Genomic DNA, 17,553 nt, shown 5'->3' with positions numbered 1-17,553 from the left:
ATATATATATATTTATATATATATATTCTTTCCTTTTTGTAGGCTTTATGTGTATTTCTCTTTAGCCAGGTTCTTCCTACGTAAGGCAAGATTTTTATGCAGCCCTAGTTCAGTGAAATCACAATCCACTAGTTTCTAGGCTTTTTTTTTTTTTCTGGCAGCCAGCAAACACTCTGCTGCCCATTGGGAGATAGAAATAGATCTATCTTCGTCTCCTTAGTCTCCCAATGGGCAGCAGAGTGTTTGCTGGCTGCCAGAAAAAAAAAAAAAGCCTAGAAACTAGTGAATATATATATGGATGGGGAGAAACAGGCTTCGATTCAACCCTTCCAAGACCGAATGGCTGTGGCTGCCGGTGTCCCGGTATAGCCAGCTGGCGCCATCGCTGGTTATTGGGGGCGAATCATTGGCCCCCACGGAAAGGGCCTGCAACTTGGGCGTCCTCCTGGACGCACGGCTGTCTTTAGAAGAGCATATGACGGCCTTGGCCAGGGGGGCTTTCTATCAGGTTCGCCTGATACGCCAGTTGTGCCCCTTTCTAGATCGGGACTCCTTACGCACGATCACTCAAGCACTCATCACTTCTTGTCTGGACTATTGTAACGCTCTCTACATGGAGCTCCCCTTGGGGTGCACCCGGAGGCTCCAACTGGTGCAGAATGCGGCCGCACGGGGGATTATGGGAGCAACGGGGCACTCCCATGTGACTCCTCTCCTGCGCGAGCTGCATTGGCTTCCGGTGGACTTCCGGGTGCGCTTCAAGGTGTTGGTGATCACCTTTAAAGTGCTCCATGGCTTAGGGCCGGGTTACCTATGGGACCGCCTTCTGCCACCAATTGCCTCCCACCGGCCAGTTCGCTCCCACAGAGAGGGCCTCCTCAGGGTGCCGTCAGCCAATGTCGGCTGACCCCCAGGGGGTCGGCGACCCCCAGGGGGAGAGCCTTCTCTGTGATGGTGCCTGCCCTCTGGAACAATCTACCCCCAGAGATACGAGTGATCCCAGACCTCCGGACTTTTCGTCGGGCCCTTAAAACCTATTTCTTTCAGTTAGCCGGGCTGGCCTGATTTTATATCAGTTTTTAAAATTGATACTAATTTTAATTGAAATGTTTTAAATTATGGGCCAAACTTTATTTAATTATTTTAAAACTATTTTAACTTTTGTGTACAAATGTTTTATTTTTGGCTGTTCACCGCCCTGAGTCCGAAAGGAGAAGGGCGGTATAGAAATTTAAATAATAAATAATAAATACACACACACACACACACATATGTGTGTGTGTATATATATGTGTGTGTGTGTGTGTGTGTGTGTGTGTATATGTATATGTATATGTATATGTATATGTATATGTATGTATGTATGTATGTATGTATGTATGTATGTATATATATATGTGTCTTTGGTTATTCGGGTTTTCTCCCGCATATATATATATGAATATGGCAAGGGCCTATAGACTGATACCCATTTGCCTGGAATAAATCTCACTGAAACTATTACTATTGACTACTTTAACAGTGTAGAACTGTTTCCTATATAAGTTTTATATTTGAAAGCATGCTAAATATTTACTTTGTTAACCAAACTTTTGCTTTGACAAATTGAATCAAACAAATTGAGTCCTGGTCAACATTGTGGCATCAGTTCCATATATTACACTGCAAATAACATATTTTAAAATACTTTCCACAAAAAAAATCATTTTTTTCCCCAAAAACAAAATTATAATTGTTTTATTACAGGAGTCCATATGAAGCGTATCTCTCAAGATCCTTTTCCATTAGAGGCATCAGCAAGAAATAGCATGGGAGATATCAAATACAAAGTAACCTGCATTTTAAAGCTAAGTATCAAAGTTCTTAAGGCATCTCAGAAAGAACATGCTTTTAGAAAAACAACATTGTGTATTCTGTAGTAACTCAGTGACGACCAACTTGGGATCCAAAAAGCTTGTATACCACTTCTTCTCACATTAACCTGCCTATTTATTATGAACACTGGATAAGGGCCATCTCTGAGATCCTTTTGCCAGAAAAATTAATTATAAAATCAGAATGCTATCCAAGGCACATTCCTTGGAGTCAAATCCGTATTCTTCTGGGGAAAGTATTACATTATTAGGGGCGGCCCTGCATTCTCAAATTACAATTTATTACATAGTTGTTTGCTTTAATATTTTATTCTATGTATTAATGTTCATTATATGTTCATTCCCTACATTAGAAATAATCATTTTTTGTGGATGTGGGATATTTTAAACAAACAACTTGGGAAGAAAAAAAAACACCTCCAGTTTTTTGCTTGCTAAATATGCTATATAAAGAATATCACTTCAAGATAGACAAAAATAATTTTTGAATAACACATATTGTAATTATAAAGGCAAATTAATTGGTTCACTTCCCAAGCCTAAAACAACCACATGAAAAGAAAATGATACTGAAGAAAAAGAGTTTCAGGAACTTCTGCTTTTGCTTTCTTATCATACCATCACACCAATTACTTGTGATACATGTCTACACTGGTTTTGGTCTGTAAATTTTGCATTGCATTACTCATAATAGTAAAACTGCTGACATTATAGACATCTTTAAAAGGAAGATATGAAAAACTGACAGAAAGGAGGATTTATGTCCAGCACAAATCTTTTCAGGATAAAATTGACCTATTCTGCTTTTGAAAAGACCATTGCATTTTTTTCATCATAGTTATCCTCAGAAAAAGATAATGATAGTAGAACGCTTTGAGAACCAGGAAGCCACAAAACAAAATACATTTAGTGACTGTTCAAACTTACAATGGCAGTGAAAAAAGTGATTTATGACCATTTTTCACAGTAACAATCTTCGCAGCATCCCCATGATAAAGTGATCAAAATTCAGATGCTTGGCAACTGGTTGAGATTTATGACCGTTGCTGTGTCCCAAGATCATGTGTTCACCTTTTGCGACCTTCTGACAAACCAAGTCAATGGGGAAGCCAGGTTCACTTACCAACTGAGTTACTAACTTATCAATGGCAGTGATTTACTTAACAACTGAAACAAGAAAGGTTGTAAAATGGGGTAAGATGCACTTAAATGTCTCACTTAACAACATAAAAGTTGGGCTCAGTTGTGGTTGTAAGTCAAGACTACCTGTAATACTCACTTCAAGGAAAAAGAAAAGTTTTATCAACATTCACAGGGAAAATACTTTGTGACTATTGCTATGAATCCAATGAAACCTTACAGTTCAACATCCACATTCTCTCACTATTAAGCAATTACTAAACAGCAAACGAATTGGTAACTTTCTAGCGAGTTAACAAGGGTCAATGCAGCTTTGACTTTTGGCTTAGTGCATGGAAATAGAAACATTGACTCTTGAGAGCCAAGTGTCAAGCCAACTTGAAAAGCATGTTCTCCACAAAGGTGAGCTGGGCTGGTTTTTCATAACAATTAAGCAATTTACTGAAGGCTTTATTCCTCTAGGGCAGGGGTCTGCAACCTTAAACACTTATAGAGCCATTTGGACCCCGGTTTCCCACAGAAAAGAAAATACAGGGAGCCACAAAACCCTTCCCATGCCTGACTATTTCTTGAGCAGCCACAAAACTGGCATATGTAAACATTCTGTTTTCTTCTGAATCTTTTAATTTCTTGGATTTATCCATGATTCTCCTACTGGGGGTTGAAAAGCTCTATAAATCGCGTGCTGGCGGGTGTCACAATTGGTGGTTGTGATGCATATTTTGAGTGACAGGGAGCCGCAGCAGAGGGGTGAAAGAGCCACATGCGGCTCCAGAGCTGCAGGTTGCTGACCCCTGCTCTAGGGCAGTGGGTCTCAAACTGGTCTCTCTTTATCCCAAAGGTGCTTTTTCAAGAGGCAACTGGACTTTTCCCACAAAGCCCAGATGCCTGTTGAAAAAGTACTTTTGGGACAACCTTTACCTGGATGACTGAGAATCTCCACAGAAATACCCTCTTTGCATTCAAAAAAATAAATGAGTGAGGACCCCAAAGAGTTTTGGTTAAAGTAGTTATGTCTATCAATATTTACCCTATTAGGCATCAACGCACTGTAAGCCGCCCTGAGTCTCCGGAGAAGGGCGGCATATAAATCAAATAAATAATAATAATAAAAAAACCCAAAACATTTTAAAATATTTATTTTTCGCTTCACGGACCCCACCTGAAATGGTGTCGGGGGTCCCCCGGCCACCTTTGGAGAACCGCTGCTTTAGGGCATCCTACATAGGTGCTATATAGGCTCCCACTGAACAGAGGCGAGACCACACACACACACCCCAGACGGACAGGCGCCGATGGAAGGAAACCAAGCAAGCCTACGAAGATGAGAAGGGGCTGAAAAGGGACCGCTACCGCTGCTATGTGCGGATGAAGGGCACAAGGCAAAGGCGCTCTTCCTCCGAAGGAGCTGTCCCTGAGACCGGGGTGATGCTTTGCCGTCGGCTGCGGAGAGGAGCCTTCGCGGGCTCTGGTCTCGCCGGGGACCAAGTTCCTCAGGAACTCCATTATAGAGAAAGCAGGTCTTTCTTTATAGGAAGGGGGGGGGGGACGGACGGACGGATCCAGCCGCTCAGGGAGAACTGGCGGAGGGGAAGGCAGAACGGGACACCTTGCAGGATGCCGCCGCCTGTCACCCAGCCACTCACCAGGTACTCCGGGTAGTCGAACATGTAGGTCATGCTGCACCGGTTCTCTTCATACTGAAAGAAGACGTCCCGGGCTCCCAGCAGCACCAGAGCTGCCAAGACCCCGTGAAACAAAATTCCGGTCACCCTTCCCGCCGTCCACATGTCGTTTTCATCGGCGGCCGCCTCTGCCTTCTCGCCGCCAGGGCCGCCTCTGCCCTCTCGCCGGCGGGCCACACCCGCCAAGAGGCGGGGAACCGCCCCGAGTTCCTCCCTCGCCGGGCGGGGCGAAGCCGTGGAAAGAGCCCGGCCTTCCGCCATCTTTGGAAGGTCGGCCCAAAACCGCCTCGGAATTCTCGGGCGGGGTTCAGGGAGCTTTTCCGTCCGCCATTTTGGGAAGGTCACTCGGATCGGGGTGGGCGGGGCGAGTGGGCTGCCGAGACGGCCGGTGGCTGAGCCTTGGCGGCTTTCAGCGGGAAACCAACCCCGAAGGTGCTTTTATTGTTTTAAGCACCTTTGGGACAACCGTGACCTGGATGACTGAGAATCTCCATAGACTTCCAGCGGGGAAGATTTCGCGGAGGTCGCTAACTGGGAATCGGAGGTTGGGGAGCCCGATTAGCAGCTGCGGAGGCTTGCATCTAATACCAATTTAAGCCCGAATCGTAAACGAGCACGGACATGAAAAAACGGGAAGGAGGAAGAGTTCCGACTATCGTTGGGAAATTAAGCCACATCTTTGAAAGATGACGCGAGCGGCTTGTTGGACGAAGCGTGTATTATTGAATCGTAACACCTATTTAATAACAAAATAATAATTAACACATAGGAAAGAATGACTCTTGAACATCACCCCTGAGCGAAGCTAATTTGCTTTGTGGCTGCTAGATTGCAAAAAATTCGGACAATCTGCTAGAGTTATGAAACTCTTTTGACTTTTTGCTGTCATCTGGTCGTTTGGATTCATCAAACCCGTTTTCCTCCTAATCTCTTACTGGCCAATCCTTCACCTGACTATATAAAGCCACATGTTGTGTAGAAATTAAATTTAGTGGCGTTTAACCCAAATTAACCCTGCTTGCAACTTGTTGGCAGTAACATGAACAATGATCGATAGCAAAATCAAAGTTGATAAAATGATAGGAGAAAAAAAGGACACTGAGGCTCACTGAAAAGGCTGAGTCACATCTGGAATAGATGAGTTGCTACATCATACTATGCTTGACTATACAGTAATCCTCAATTTACCACCACAAATGAGCCCAAAATTTCCATTGCTAAGCAAAACAGTTAAGTGAATTTTGCCCCATTTTATGATCTTTCTTGCCACAGTTAAGTGAATCACTGCACTTGTTAAGTTACTAACACAGTTGTTAAGTGAATCTAGCTTCCCTATTGAATTTGCTTCTATCTTAAAAGTGATCATATGACCTCAGGACACTGCAACTATCATAAATACATGACAGTTGCCAAGTTTTCTAATTTTGACCATGTGACCATGGGGATGCTGCAACAGTGTAAGTATGAAAACCGGTCATAAGTCACTTTTTTCAGTGCTTTTGTAAGTTTGAATAGTCACTAAGCAAATGGTTGCAAGTTGAGGACTACTTGCATTCTATTGACTGAGCCACAATTGACTGGATTTACACAACCTACTGTCCTATGCTTTATATCGTGGTTGACATCTACTATGGAGAAATTTATGAAATAGGCAAAATCAAAACAAATCATATGCAATGCATAATCAGATTTCATTTGCGCCATAAGCATATCTCTGTTCAAACTATGCTGGATAATAATAAATACGACCAATTAAAAAATTACTGTAAATGCCCTCAAAGTAAGAACTGTATAAATTTCATTAGATTAAAAAGAAATTATGTATATGCTTCTACTTGAATTCTGCTCCCTCTTTTTTCTCAAAAGATAGTTGAAGACATTCCACAATTACCTTGAAACCTGCCAAACTTGAAATGCAAATATCATGGTGAAAAAAATCTCTGCCCATCCCTTAGTTAATATCAGGCCTGTTTAACAAATAAATGAAACACATATTCTCTGCTCATGTTCTTTATGAGAGGTGTGTGCAAAACACCTCCACTTACTAGAAGGAAAGGCGTCCTTTCTTTTTGAAATATGTGCAAATTCAGGAATCAGGGTGAGGCAGAAGATTTTGTAATTGAGAAAAAGTCATAGAGCTGTTGTGTGTTTCCCACCAAAAGATCATTGTTGTACTGAAGATTCAGACCCGTACCAGCTGGGCTTCAGGCGGGGATACAGCACGGAAACGGCATTGGTCGCATTGGTCAATGATCTCTGGAGGGCTCGGGACAGGGGTTGCTTCTCTGTCCTGGTCCTATTAGATCTCTCAACGGCTTTTGATACCATCGACCATGGTATCATGCTGCAGCGGTTGAGGGGGTTAGGAATAGAAGGAAACCGTGTTGCGGTGGTTCTCCTCCTTCCTCTCCGACCGCTTGCAGTTTGTGTTGGCAGGGGGGCAGAGGTCGACCTCGAGGCGCCTCGCTTGGGGGGTGCCGCAAGGGTTGGTCCTCTCGCCCCTTCTGTTCAACATTTATGTGAAGCCGCTGGGCGAGATCATCCGTGGTTTTGGGGTGAGAGTACATCAGTATGCTGATGATATGCAACTGTACATCTCTACCCCAGACCACCCCAATGATGCCCTTGATGTGATGTTCCGCTGCCTAGACGCCATGCGGGTCTGGATGGGGAGAAATAGGCTCAAGCTCAATTCTTCCAAGACTGAGTGGCTGTGGCTTCCGTAGTCCTGGTATAGTCAGCTGTCGCCATCGCTGTCTATAGGGGGTGAATCTTTACCCCCAACAGAGAGGGCTCGCAATCTGGGTGTCCTCCTGGACACATGGCTGTCTTTAGAAGAGCATATGACGGCCGTGGCCAGGGGTTCCTTCTATCAGGTTCGCCTGATCCACCAGTTGCGTCCCTTTCTGGATCGGGATGCCTTGCACACGATCACTCACACCCTTGTTACCTCTCGGCTGGACTACTGTAATGCTCTCTACATGGGGCTCCCGTTGAAGAGCACTCGGAGGCTCCAACTAGTCCAGAATGCGGCCGCGCGGGTGATTATGGGTGCAACCCATTGCGCTCATGTAACACCTCTCTTGCGCGAGCTGCACTGGCTTCCAGTGGTCTTCCGGATGCAATTCAAGGTGTTGGTTATCCCCTTTAAAGCGCTCCATGGCTCAGGACCTGGGTACTTACGAGACCGCCTTCTGCCATCGATAGCCTCCCACCGACAAGTTCGCTCCCACAGAGAGGGACTCCTCAGGGTGCCGTCAGCCAAACTATGTCGGCTGGCAACACCCAGGGGGAGAGCCTTCTCTGTGGGAGCTCCTGCCCTTTGGAACGAACTGCCCTCGGAAATACGCACAATCTCTGACCTCCGAGTTTTTCGCTGTGCCCTCAAGACCCTGCTCTTCTGACAGGCAGGGCTATCTTTGTAAAGTAGTTTTAAATTCGGAGTTTTAAATTTTTGGGTTTTTAATGAAACTTGGCCATAAATGTAATAATTTTAATAATTTTAAAATTTAATTGGGATTTGGCTATGCACTGCCCTGAGTCCTTCGGGAGAGAGGCGGTATAGAAATAAAATTATCTATCTAAATTATCTAGATATTTGTGGTTTAGAAATAAATTAGCTCAGTCCCTGAATGAGCCAACCTCATGGCATTACAGAGGTTTGATCTTGTTTTTCTCAAACCAGTATAGAATCACTATGTGAAAATGCTCTGTCTAAAAGAGCACTGGTGGAGCAATGCTTAGAAGCAGTATTGCAGGCTAACTCTGCCCACAGTTTGGAGTTTGATCCTGATGTGCTCAAGGTTGACTCAGCCTTCCATCCTTCTGACTGCAGTAAAATGAGGACCCAGATTGTTAGGGACAACATGCTGACTCTGTAAACCACTCAAAGAGTGCTGTAAAGCACTATGGGGCTGTATATAAGTTTAAGTGCTATTGCTAAATGTGCAATGAATTATTTTGTTGTAAAAATCAAATACCCATGCTTCACATTTGTAGGAAGAAATGAAGAAATCAGGCAATTAGAATGATGAAAAATTAATCTTAAGAGTTTAATGATACATAAAATTCCAACCATGAAGCTTAGAGAACATAAATATAAAATTGTTTCTTACAAACAGTAACTTTCTGTACAATTGGCTTATGTACCAAATAATTTGGTAATGCAAAACCATCCAACATTATGGTTCCAGCAGCAGTCAGCCTGATGTCTTCTGGAAGCTTGCAAACAGTTTCCCTATTATTTACAGTATTTTTATCCCAAAAATGAGGCAAACTCAGTTAAAAAAGTACTTTCTGACCAGGATTACAAGGGTTTCAATCAGACATTTTTTAGTTATGTTCAAAGATGACCCTTAAAAATAGAAATCATATTTCAACAGATGATTTAAAAGAAAAAACAATTGCAAAACAAAATAATATAAGAAATTTTCCAGCAAATTATTCTTGTTTGGAAATGATAGCTGTAACTTCCTTTCTTACATATTAACAATCCAATAATTAATTGATTATGGGCTTTCAAGTCAAATTGATTATGGGCCTTCAAGCAACAAAAAGATAGATTCACTATTCTTAATCTCTGACTTTCTCTGAATATAGCAATGAGTGATTTTATTAAATTATTTCAAAGACCTGTATAAAATTGACTCAAAGTAGTATGTGGTCTACTCTTTTTATTTCCTGCAATTTACGTTAGTTCTGCTTTTGGAATATTGAAACATTTAAATTACTGCAACTTGGTCCGCATTGGGCTGCCTTTAAGGACCAGACTGAAGGCTCAGTTTGTGCAAAATGTAGTGACTTCAGTGCTCATGGGTGTTTAAGGGTACTTGTGACACCTTTCCTGAAGGCTTTACACTGGCCTATCAGTTTGGGGTTGTAATTTAAAGTCTTAATTAATAAAAAAAAAAAAAAAGTTGCAACTTTGAATGGTTGTATGGTACCTCAATTTATTACCACAATGAGTTACGACCACAATTCTGGGCTCAATTACAGTTGTAAATTGGTGGGCATATTGGCAGCAGAAGTGAGAAGACATTAGGAAGATGTGGAGGGTACATATAAAGTGGTTGTTGCCTCACCTTCCATTCAGTGTGGTAGAGTGGTTACGGAGTTGGACTAGTAGTGAGAGTGGAGACCCAGATTCTATTCCACTCTCAGGCCTAAAAGGTCATTAGGTGACGTTAGGCCAGCCCAAATCCCAAGGTATTGATTGTGGGGAAAACAGAAAGGAATCTATGTAAGTCACATTACGTTCCAGTAAAAAAATGTGGGATATAAATGAAACAGATAAACAGACAAGCAGCTGGATGAATTCTTTGATTTTTGGAATTCTTTGATTTTTGGCAATGATCCAAGAGATCCATTGTATGTAATGCTGTCTCATCATTAGGCAATCAGTTTTATAATGGAGGACCCTACAGCCGCCTTCTACAATGATTTTAAAATTGTTGTTAATCTTTTCACTTGGGACTTATTTCTGGATAACACTACAATACTCAACTCTGGTTTCTGTACAGTTTACTACCTATGCACAGTTATTGGACACAGAAATAAGCAACAGGCCACATCCATACAAATGCCTTTCTCCAATCATATTTGGTTCTTCTCTAAAAATCCTTTCTCCCTTCATGCCTGCTCCTTCAAGAATAAGGAACAGGCCTTTCAAACTTTTACTGTACACTTCTAAACAACTGAACTTAGTATGATAATTGATAGAAGTTTATAAAAAATCCTATTTTTCAAAATCTCCAGAGGCATATTTGCTATAGAAGAACACATTTTTATTTTTCAGGTGTTTAATATCTGGAGGAATAGATAATTTTTGGAGTACCATTTTATTATTTCACAAAGTTTTTCATTAGTGATTTTGAGATATATCAGTCTCATTTATGCTATTCATAACAATTGCATTGCTTTATGTTTTTATAGTTTTAGGTATGTATTTTTATAATGTATTTTAAGCACTGTTCAGAAAGCTGTACTCACTAGTATTTTTCTGCAGTTATGTATTTCTTATTGTTTACAGGCATTCAGAATCCTGAATGTATGTAAAAGTACCGATGAATGAATTTGGAGTTGCCATGGTATTTGTACCATTTATTTGTAAAAATATCCATCTGAATGCATTTTAATATTACTGTAATTTGCAGATAAAAGAGCCCATTACAATAATATAGCATTCAGTAGTTGAAAGGATATTAAACTTGAGTGCACCCAGCCTATGGTTCAAAGTAATATTTCATATCCATTTTTAAAACCACATAATGTAACACATTGATTAATTCAAATTCCATATTTTAAAAAATTAGCACAAACCATTCAACAATATTTCATACTGTTTATTACAAATATTTCATACAAAATGTAACACTGGCACCAGATTCATGACACCATGGTTTGTAAAGATATATTGCACATGCTAAAAGCATAAAATATACAGACAAAACTACAAAACATTAGATATTGGCTTTTTAAAATGTATATCACTGCATTACAAACACAGATAGCTGCATTTAATACACACTCAAGATTGTCACCATTTTAAAACATCCTTCCCAATAACACTGACTTAAGGTTTGCTTTGTGTAATAAGAAAATGTATAAATTCCTATACAAATTTAGCATATTAATTTTATGTCAACACAAATATTTTTTTTTAAAAAAGACAAAGCCGTAAAGCTTTGAAACGAAAACATATAGGTATTATATTGCTTCAGTATGACTCAAATGAAGGAAAGACATGTTCACAATAGATATCCAGCATACACAAATATAAAAAGGCACTCTAAAAGTTTCTTACATTATGAAACTCAGGTGCATTATCAAGTTTCTAAACAGAGAAGACAAGAAATTGAATTTACTCAATTCATAGTTAAATACAAAGGTTTGCTATAATAGTACCAAAACACAACATGGTGCCCTTTTAGTAGTGATACAGATATCCCCTGAGCTAGTTTATCTTAACACTTGAAACAATACAGATCAGCAAGGGGTAAGTGCCATGCATTGTAACCTGGCAGCTGAAGTTTCACATGAATGGAATACAAGCTGCTAACACAGAACTGTAACTATAGAGAGGTGCATGCGTTATTACTCACCTTCTAGATCATGCTTCTCAATCTTTATCAAATCAACACCACTGATGTCAGTAGAATAGTGCTTATCTTTTGACAAAAGCTAATCAAACAAATCAAAACAGGCCATAACTGACATTTATTATTATAGTTAAAATACAGTACCTTATCTGCTACTAAACCGTATTGCCATTTAGATAAGAAAGCAATTAGAATGGAATCCATAGTCCACTGACACTAACTGCAAATTTCCCATTTTGATTAAGATGGTTTTATTACTTTTATATGAAAATAATACATATAAAAGAGATAGGTAAGCATATATTTGGAGAAGATGGCACTACAAATGAATATAGGTCTATTCAGAAACAATCTCTTTTAAGTTCAAAAGATTGTATAGCCAAGGATTTTAGCCCAATAGTCTTTTCAAGACAGTAGGCTGGGATTGTTGATAGGACAGAAACACATAATGTAGTCTGAACTCAGGAATTCAGAACTATATTCTATTATATTTCTACATAGCTGTGCAGAGGATTTTTAGCATAAAGTGTTGAAAAATGTATTTATAGAAGTCACTATCAAATCATTCGGGTGAGTAGATCATTGTATTGTGAATAACTCCAATGCTGTAAAAGATTTCTGTTTGCATGGTGGACTGTCCTTTGACCTCTGTTCCCCACATTTGCTTTCCCCATACCCTCCTGATGTTTTGTGGAGGCTACAGTGGTGTGTGTATGTGTGTGTGTGTGTGTGTGTTTCTTGGTGACTAGCTTGATATGATCAGCCAAGAAGAAGGAAGAAGAAAATGAGACTTTTTACTCAATTCTACATGGAAACATTGGTGCTTTGTTTCAAGTGATGTTTAATAATATTTAGTACTGTTCTAGAGAACTCACTTCAATTATAAAACATTATAGTACTAAGAAAGAAAACTTATAGATTTGTAAGTGTAATTTGATTTCCCTGATTGTTTGGTGATCTATTTTTTTTTGTCATTCTGTTTATTTCATGTCTTCCTTCATAGTTATACCATTATAACCAAATGCATTGCTTCTTTTTTGGAAAAAAAAAACCCACAACAGCAAACTATTGTTATTAGATGATAAGTAGGATCCAGATGACTCACAACTATGAGGGCATCTCCATGCAACCACCGTTGCCATTCTATAAACTCAGAATTATTCTGGCATCAACCTGTTATAGTCCTGAGCTGCTGAAAACCCCTCATGAGTTGATTAACTTTCTTTATAATGGACCAACAGGGATGTACCAAAAATGACATTCAAGTTGTGCCCCGCCCCCTCAATTTCCTTCCATACTTTCCTTTTCTAGAAAAGCGGAAAAAGAGAAAAAAAGAGAGACAGTGAAAAAACATGCACAAGAATGTAAGGTCTTTATAGCTGGAGCTGCAAAGCCACATTTCTACAACACTAAAGCCTGGCAAAAGGACATGATACGATAGTGCTATGGCAGCTTAGGAGTTATGGGAAAATGTGAGGTGAGAGTTCCCACCAACAAGAAAACAGCCTATCCCCAACCTCTAATGTGAAAAGTGGAAAATTAGGGAATTCTCTTTCAGCTACAGCTGAGCTCTGCTACCTAATAAAAATCATAATGTGAAATTATAGAGTGTTGCTCAGATGCAAGTGTGGCATGAAACCTCTCGGTTCTTCTATACCAGAATTTATTCAAGTGTGGTCTTAGGACCAGAGGTGGTATTCAGCCGATTCTCTCCGGATCGCACGAATTGGTAGTGGCAACGGCGGGAGGCTCTGCCCACCCTCATGTAACACGCGCCTACTGCGCATGTGCAGAAGGCTGTGCGCATGTGCAGACAAGGTGTGTGCGCTCACATTTGCGAACCGGTAGAGAAGGTAAGTGAATCCCACTGCTGCTTAGGACCCTTGGGAGGGGGGTCCCCTCAAATCTATAAAATCAAAATTATTTGCCCACCTGATTGAAAAGTAATACAGTATTAAAATCCCATCAACAATCACAAGAAGCAAGAGTGTCAATTTTAATTCTTAATATACTAAATATATTATAGATAAATATAACCCATTCAGCCACAAATTCTTTTGGAGTCCTCCATGATTTTTAAAAGAGGGAGGAGATCCTGAGAGAGAAAAAAAGTAACACTGTTCTATGCCAAAAGATTTTAACAAACAGAAATTACTCAATATTAGCCTTTTCCTCTTAAAGCACATTTAGAACATACAGTAATATCTCACTTCCTGAAGTGCCGTAAAACTGGGCTACTATGCTCTATAAAATGAAGGTACTCTTAATGATTGGCTCATTAATGAAGTTTGTGACTTGTGCAGCCTTGGGAGATATCCAAGTGAAATTTTTGCTGAACAGTCAAGAAAACAAAGTGACTTTTCTACATTATCCTCACTTCTTTCATTTCCTTTTCTTTTTTCAAAAACTAACTAAGGTGTAAAACTACTTTTTATAAATGATTACGGTATTCCTGCTGGGAAGCACCCATAGTTTCACTGAAAAATTTTAATTGTGGGTTTTAAGGAATATCCAGTAGTCCTCAGAATTTAACAAACACCTTAAAACCCACAACAGGATTTAACATTCTCTGTATTTAATAGGAATCAAGGCAATAACTAGTGAGGGCCTCTTACATTATAGTTCCTAGTCATGTACAAATATCATTTAAAAATACATATATGCTAATATTGCAATTTCAAAATGTGTGCATAAATATTGCCTTTTTCTTAAAAACTCATAATTACCATTTTGTATTTTAGAGGTCTGTAACAATTTTTACTCAATTGTACACTTGCATTCTTCAGAAAAATAGTCTCTTTTTATTTTATCATAGTCTCTTTTTATTTTATCAATGCTACAGAATGCAAATTGTAGTATGAAAAACTTCTCTAAGACCTGGTTGAAAGTGTGTGTCATGATGGAGAATTTTGTTAATAACATGGATCAAATTGAAAACCTGGAGAATATTTTATTACCCTAAATCATGGGTGTCAAACTCGCAGTGTCACGTTGTTGTCACGTGATGTATCACAACTCCCCTTTGCTAAAATGGGTGGGTGTGGCCAGCACATGACGGTCCGGCCCATGGGCCATGAGTTTAACACCTCTGCCCTAAATCATTCAAATAGAGCTTTGGTAGTAAATGTTCCTAGAATAGAAGTGCATAACTTTGTGCTTATTTATATTGTGAGAAAAAAATTAATTTCTGATATGTTAATCAGTAGTTGGGACAAAAAAAAATCAGTCATGTGGCAGAAAGATCAATTGATTAATGGGAATATTTCTGATACTAGTTTTTCTTTTGGTATTTTGCTGGAAATTTTCTCTCAATACACTGGCTGGGGGTTAAAAAAAGGAACAACTGAGAGTTTCAGTCAGTTTTAGTGGTACCTTTTCATCTCAGACATTTTTGTTTATGAGTGTAACTACAAAATGGCTGAAATCTGAAGAACACTGTCACCTATCTGAGAATAAAGAGTCTCCTACGAGGATTACATTTTAGATGTGTGCAAAGCATTTTGAATTTGTAACACTTCTTCAAATACTGGTACAGTAGAGCAACAGAACAGTTTCAGTGAAATCAGAACAATATTGTGCAGAAACAGCTGTTTCAAATTGGAAATGTTTTGTAACTTCCATTACAATGCAAGATGTCTGTTTCTATTTTTTGCAATGTATAGCCCAGAATGAAAATACATTTGACTTAGATGAAGATGCAGTCTCAAGATGGAAGCTTTTCCGGCAAATCTTGTTTATAGAAGCAAAGTGAAACTTTGTTACGTTTTACTGATCATCCAAGAATAAATTCACATATTCTGTCTCTAACATACTTCGATATATAGCAATGAGTGGTTATGTTAAATTATTTCAAATATCTGTGTAGAATAGATAACAAAGCAGCAGATAGTCTACTACTTCTGTTTCGGGTTTTTTAAAAAATTGTATTTTGCTTCCATAAACGAGGAAGTACACTTTCCTCTTGATTCCACAATTCTCCTTTTGAACTTTGACAAATTTTCACCACCACCCTTTTAAAGACTAAATCACACATTTTTTCCTTTATATGTTCCCCTCTGCTCTGCCAAAAAAATACTATGCAATGTACTCCTCCACTGCGTTTGACAAAATGTGCATGAAGCTATTCCCAGCTGGCTGCATAAGAGCTGAAAATGATAACTGTGTGCATTTGTTCCATCAATCTCAGCACACTAAATTTGCTTAAATTCATAGCTAATAACACATTATAGAATTAAAAAGGAGGACAAACCATGGTCAATTTTTCTGGGCACTTGTTTCATTTCAAATAAATATAAACACATTTAACATTACAAGTACGAACACTAGTCTGGAAAAATAAACTGTGATCAACACATCATCATCATTGGTTACAAATGTCAAAGTATCTACTAGAAATAACCCAAGACTCTTAATTACAGAAAACACTATTTGTGCATTGGTGATTAGAAAAGTTACTTGATTTTTTCCCCTTGCATTATTAAAAAAATAATAAAGTCTTCTGAAGCCTTTTGGTCCTCATGGTATAGCTGGTTAGTTCTTTATATTTTAAGAGTCTCACTCTTCTTTCTGTACACCTTTCTCAGGCGAGGAAAAGGGTCCGTTTGACCTAGAAGCTTTGGCAGAAGGAGTAGATATTCATAATGCAAATGTTTAAAAAGTAAATTGACGCCAGCAGGACTGTTTAGTACAACCCAGTTCCCTTCTGTATGATTACTTAACTTTTCCACTTTATGTTTTGGTTTTGTCTCCTGTTTGCATCTTAGCACAGCAATGGTAAATAAGAAGAACTGTAATCTATCTCGTGGTATACTTTCCAAAAAAGTCAGACAATGCTTATGATAAAAATCACATTACACATAAAGATAACAAAAAGTCAATTCAAATGAGCAGGGTGAAACATTTAGGTGCGTTAGGCATTATATTTAGAACTGATTTTTCCTAAAACAAATAATTGCTGGACAGCACAGGTAAGACAAGTTCCCAAGGATCCCTACTTGGAGAGTGCAAATAAACCATGCATGCTTGTGCTGAATGGTAACAAAAATAAGGCATATCTCATCTGCCTTTACAATAATCTCTTTGCTGCAGCTGCAGGTGGGTATGTTGCGACTGTGGCAAACAAGATTTGATCCTAATGATTTTAAATTGCAAATGGAAACAGCAAATACCTATTGTTTTAAAACACCTATTGGGTATTACTGTGATGAATTTAGAAGTCTGAATTGCCACAGAAAATGGTGATGTTGGCAGTATTTGTTCAAACCCAAATCAAAATTTGTGGCTTTACCTTTGGTTTTTATAACAAAGATACCTACAAATGAAGACTATATATCTATACAAGAGATACTAGAAATGGGAAGGTCTTCTGATAATCCAGAAACACCCTACTTGAAAAATGACTTTATATCAGCAGTTTAATATAGCTAACATATTAATATAAACATAACAGTTCCCTGTTTACTTGTGCTGTCAAAACAGAAAAAGGCAGCTTCTTTTTTCTGCATATAATAGGAGGTAGAGACTTCCAGGGGAGCCCTTAGAATTTATGGAAAGCACAGTAGTGCTGGAAGCAAAACATTAACTAGAGTGCATTTTTAAAAAATCCTTAAATTTTCTAAAAGGCTCTATTTATTTGCAAATTTTAGTCTTTGCTGTTCTCATTCATAAATGATGGTGAGGTGAAATTCAGGTGTCTCTAAAGAAAATTTCAGATTAAATGCAAATGCAATCAAGAAAGGGGCACTGAATATTAAAAAG

The 17,553-nt window shown here is 39.0% G+C and overlaps 1 protein-coding gene across 1 annotated transcript in view; it reads right to left on the bottom strand.

Annotated features, from left to right (window-relative positions):
- Positions 1 to 4,960, bottom strand: part of PGAP1 (post-GPI attachment to proteins inositol deacylase 1) — a 41,888-nt gene extending 36,928 nt beyond the window's left edge. The window contains exon 1 of the mRNA XM_070956829.1: positions 4,661 to 4,960. Coding sequence (XP_070812930.1) covers positions 4,661 to 4,960 — 300 coding nt within the window. The remainder of the gene's footprint in view (positions 1 to 4,660) is intronic.
- Between the last annotated feature and the right edge of the window lie 12,593 nt (positions 4,961 to 17,553).

Source organism: Pituophis catenifer, unplaced genomic scaffold (genome assembly GCF_029215685.1).
Source record: "Pituophis catenifer annectens isolate HBS135680 unplaced genomic scaffold, rPitCat1.0.hap2 SCAF_1, whole genome shotgun sequence".
NCBI lineage: Eukaryota > Metazoa > Chordata > Lepidosauria > Squamata > Colubridae > Pituophis > Pituophis catenifer.
Note: the sequence above shows the minus strand (reverse complement) of the source record. Positions and strands in the feature narration are given on the sequence as shown.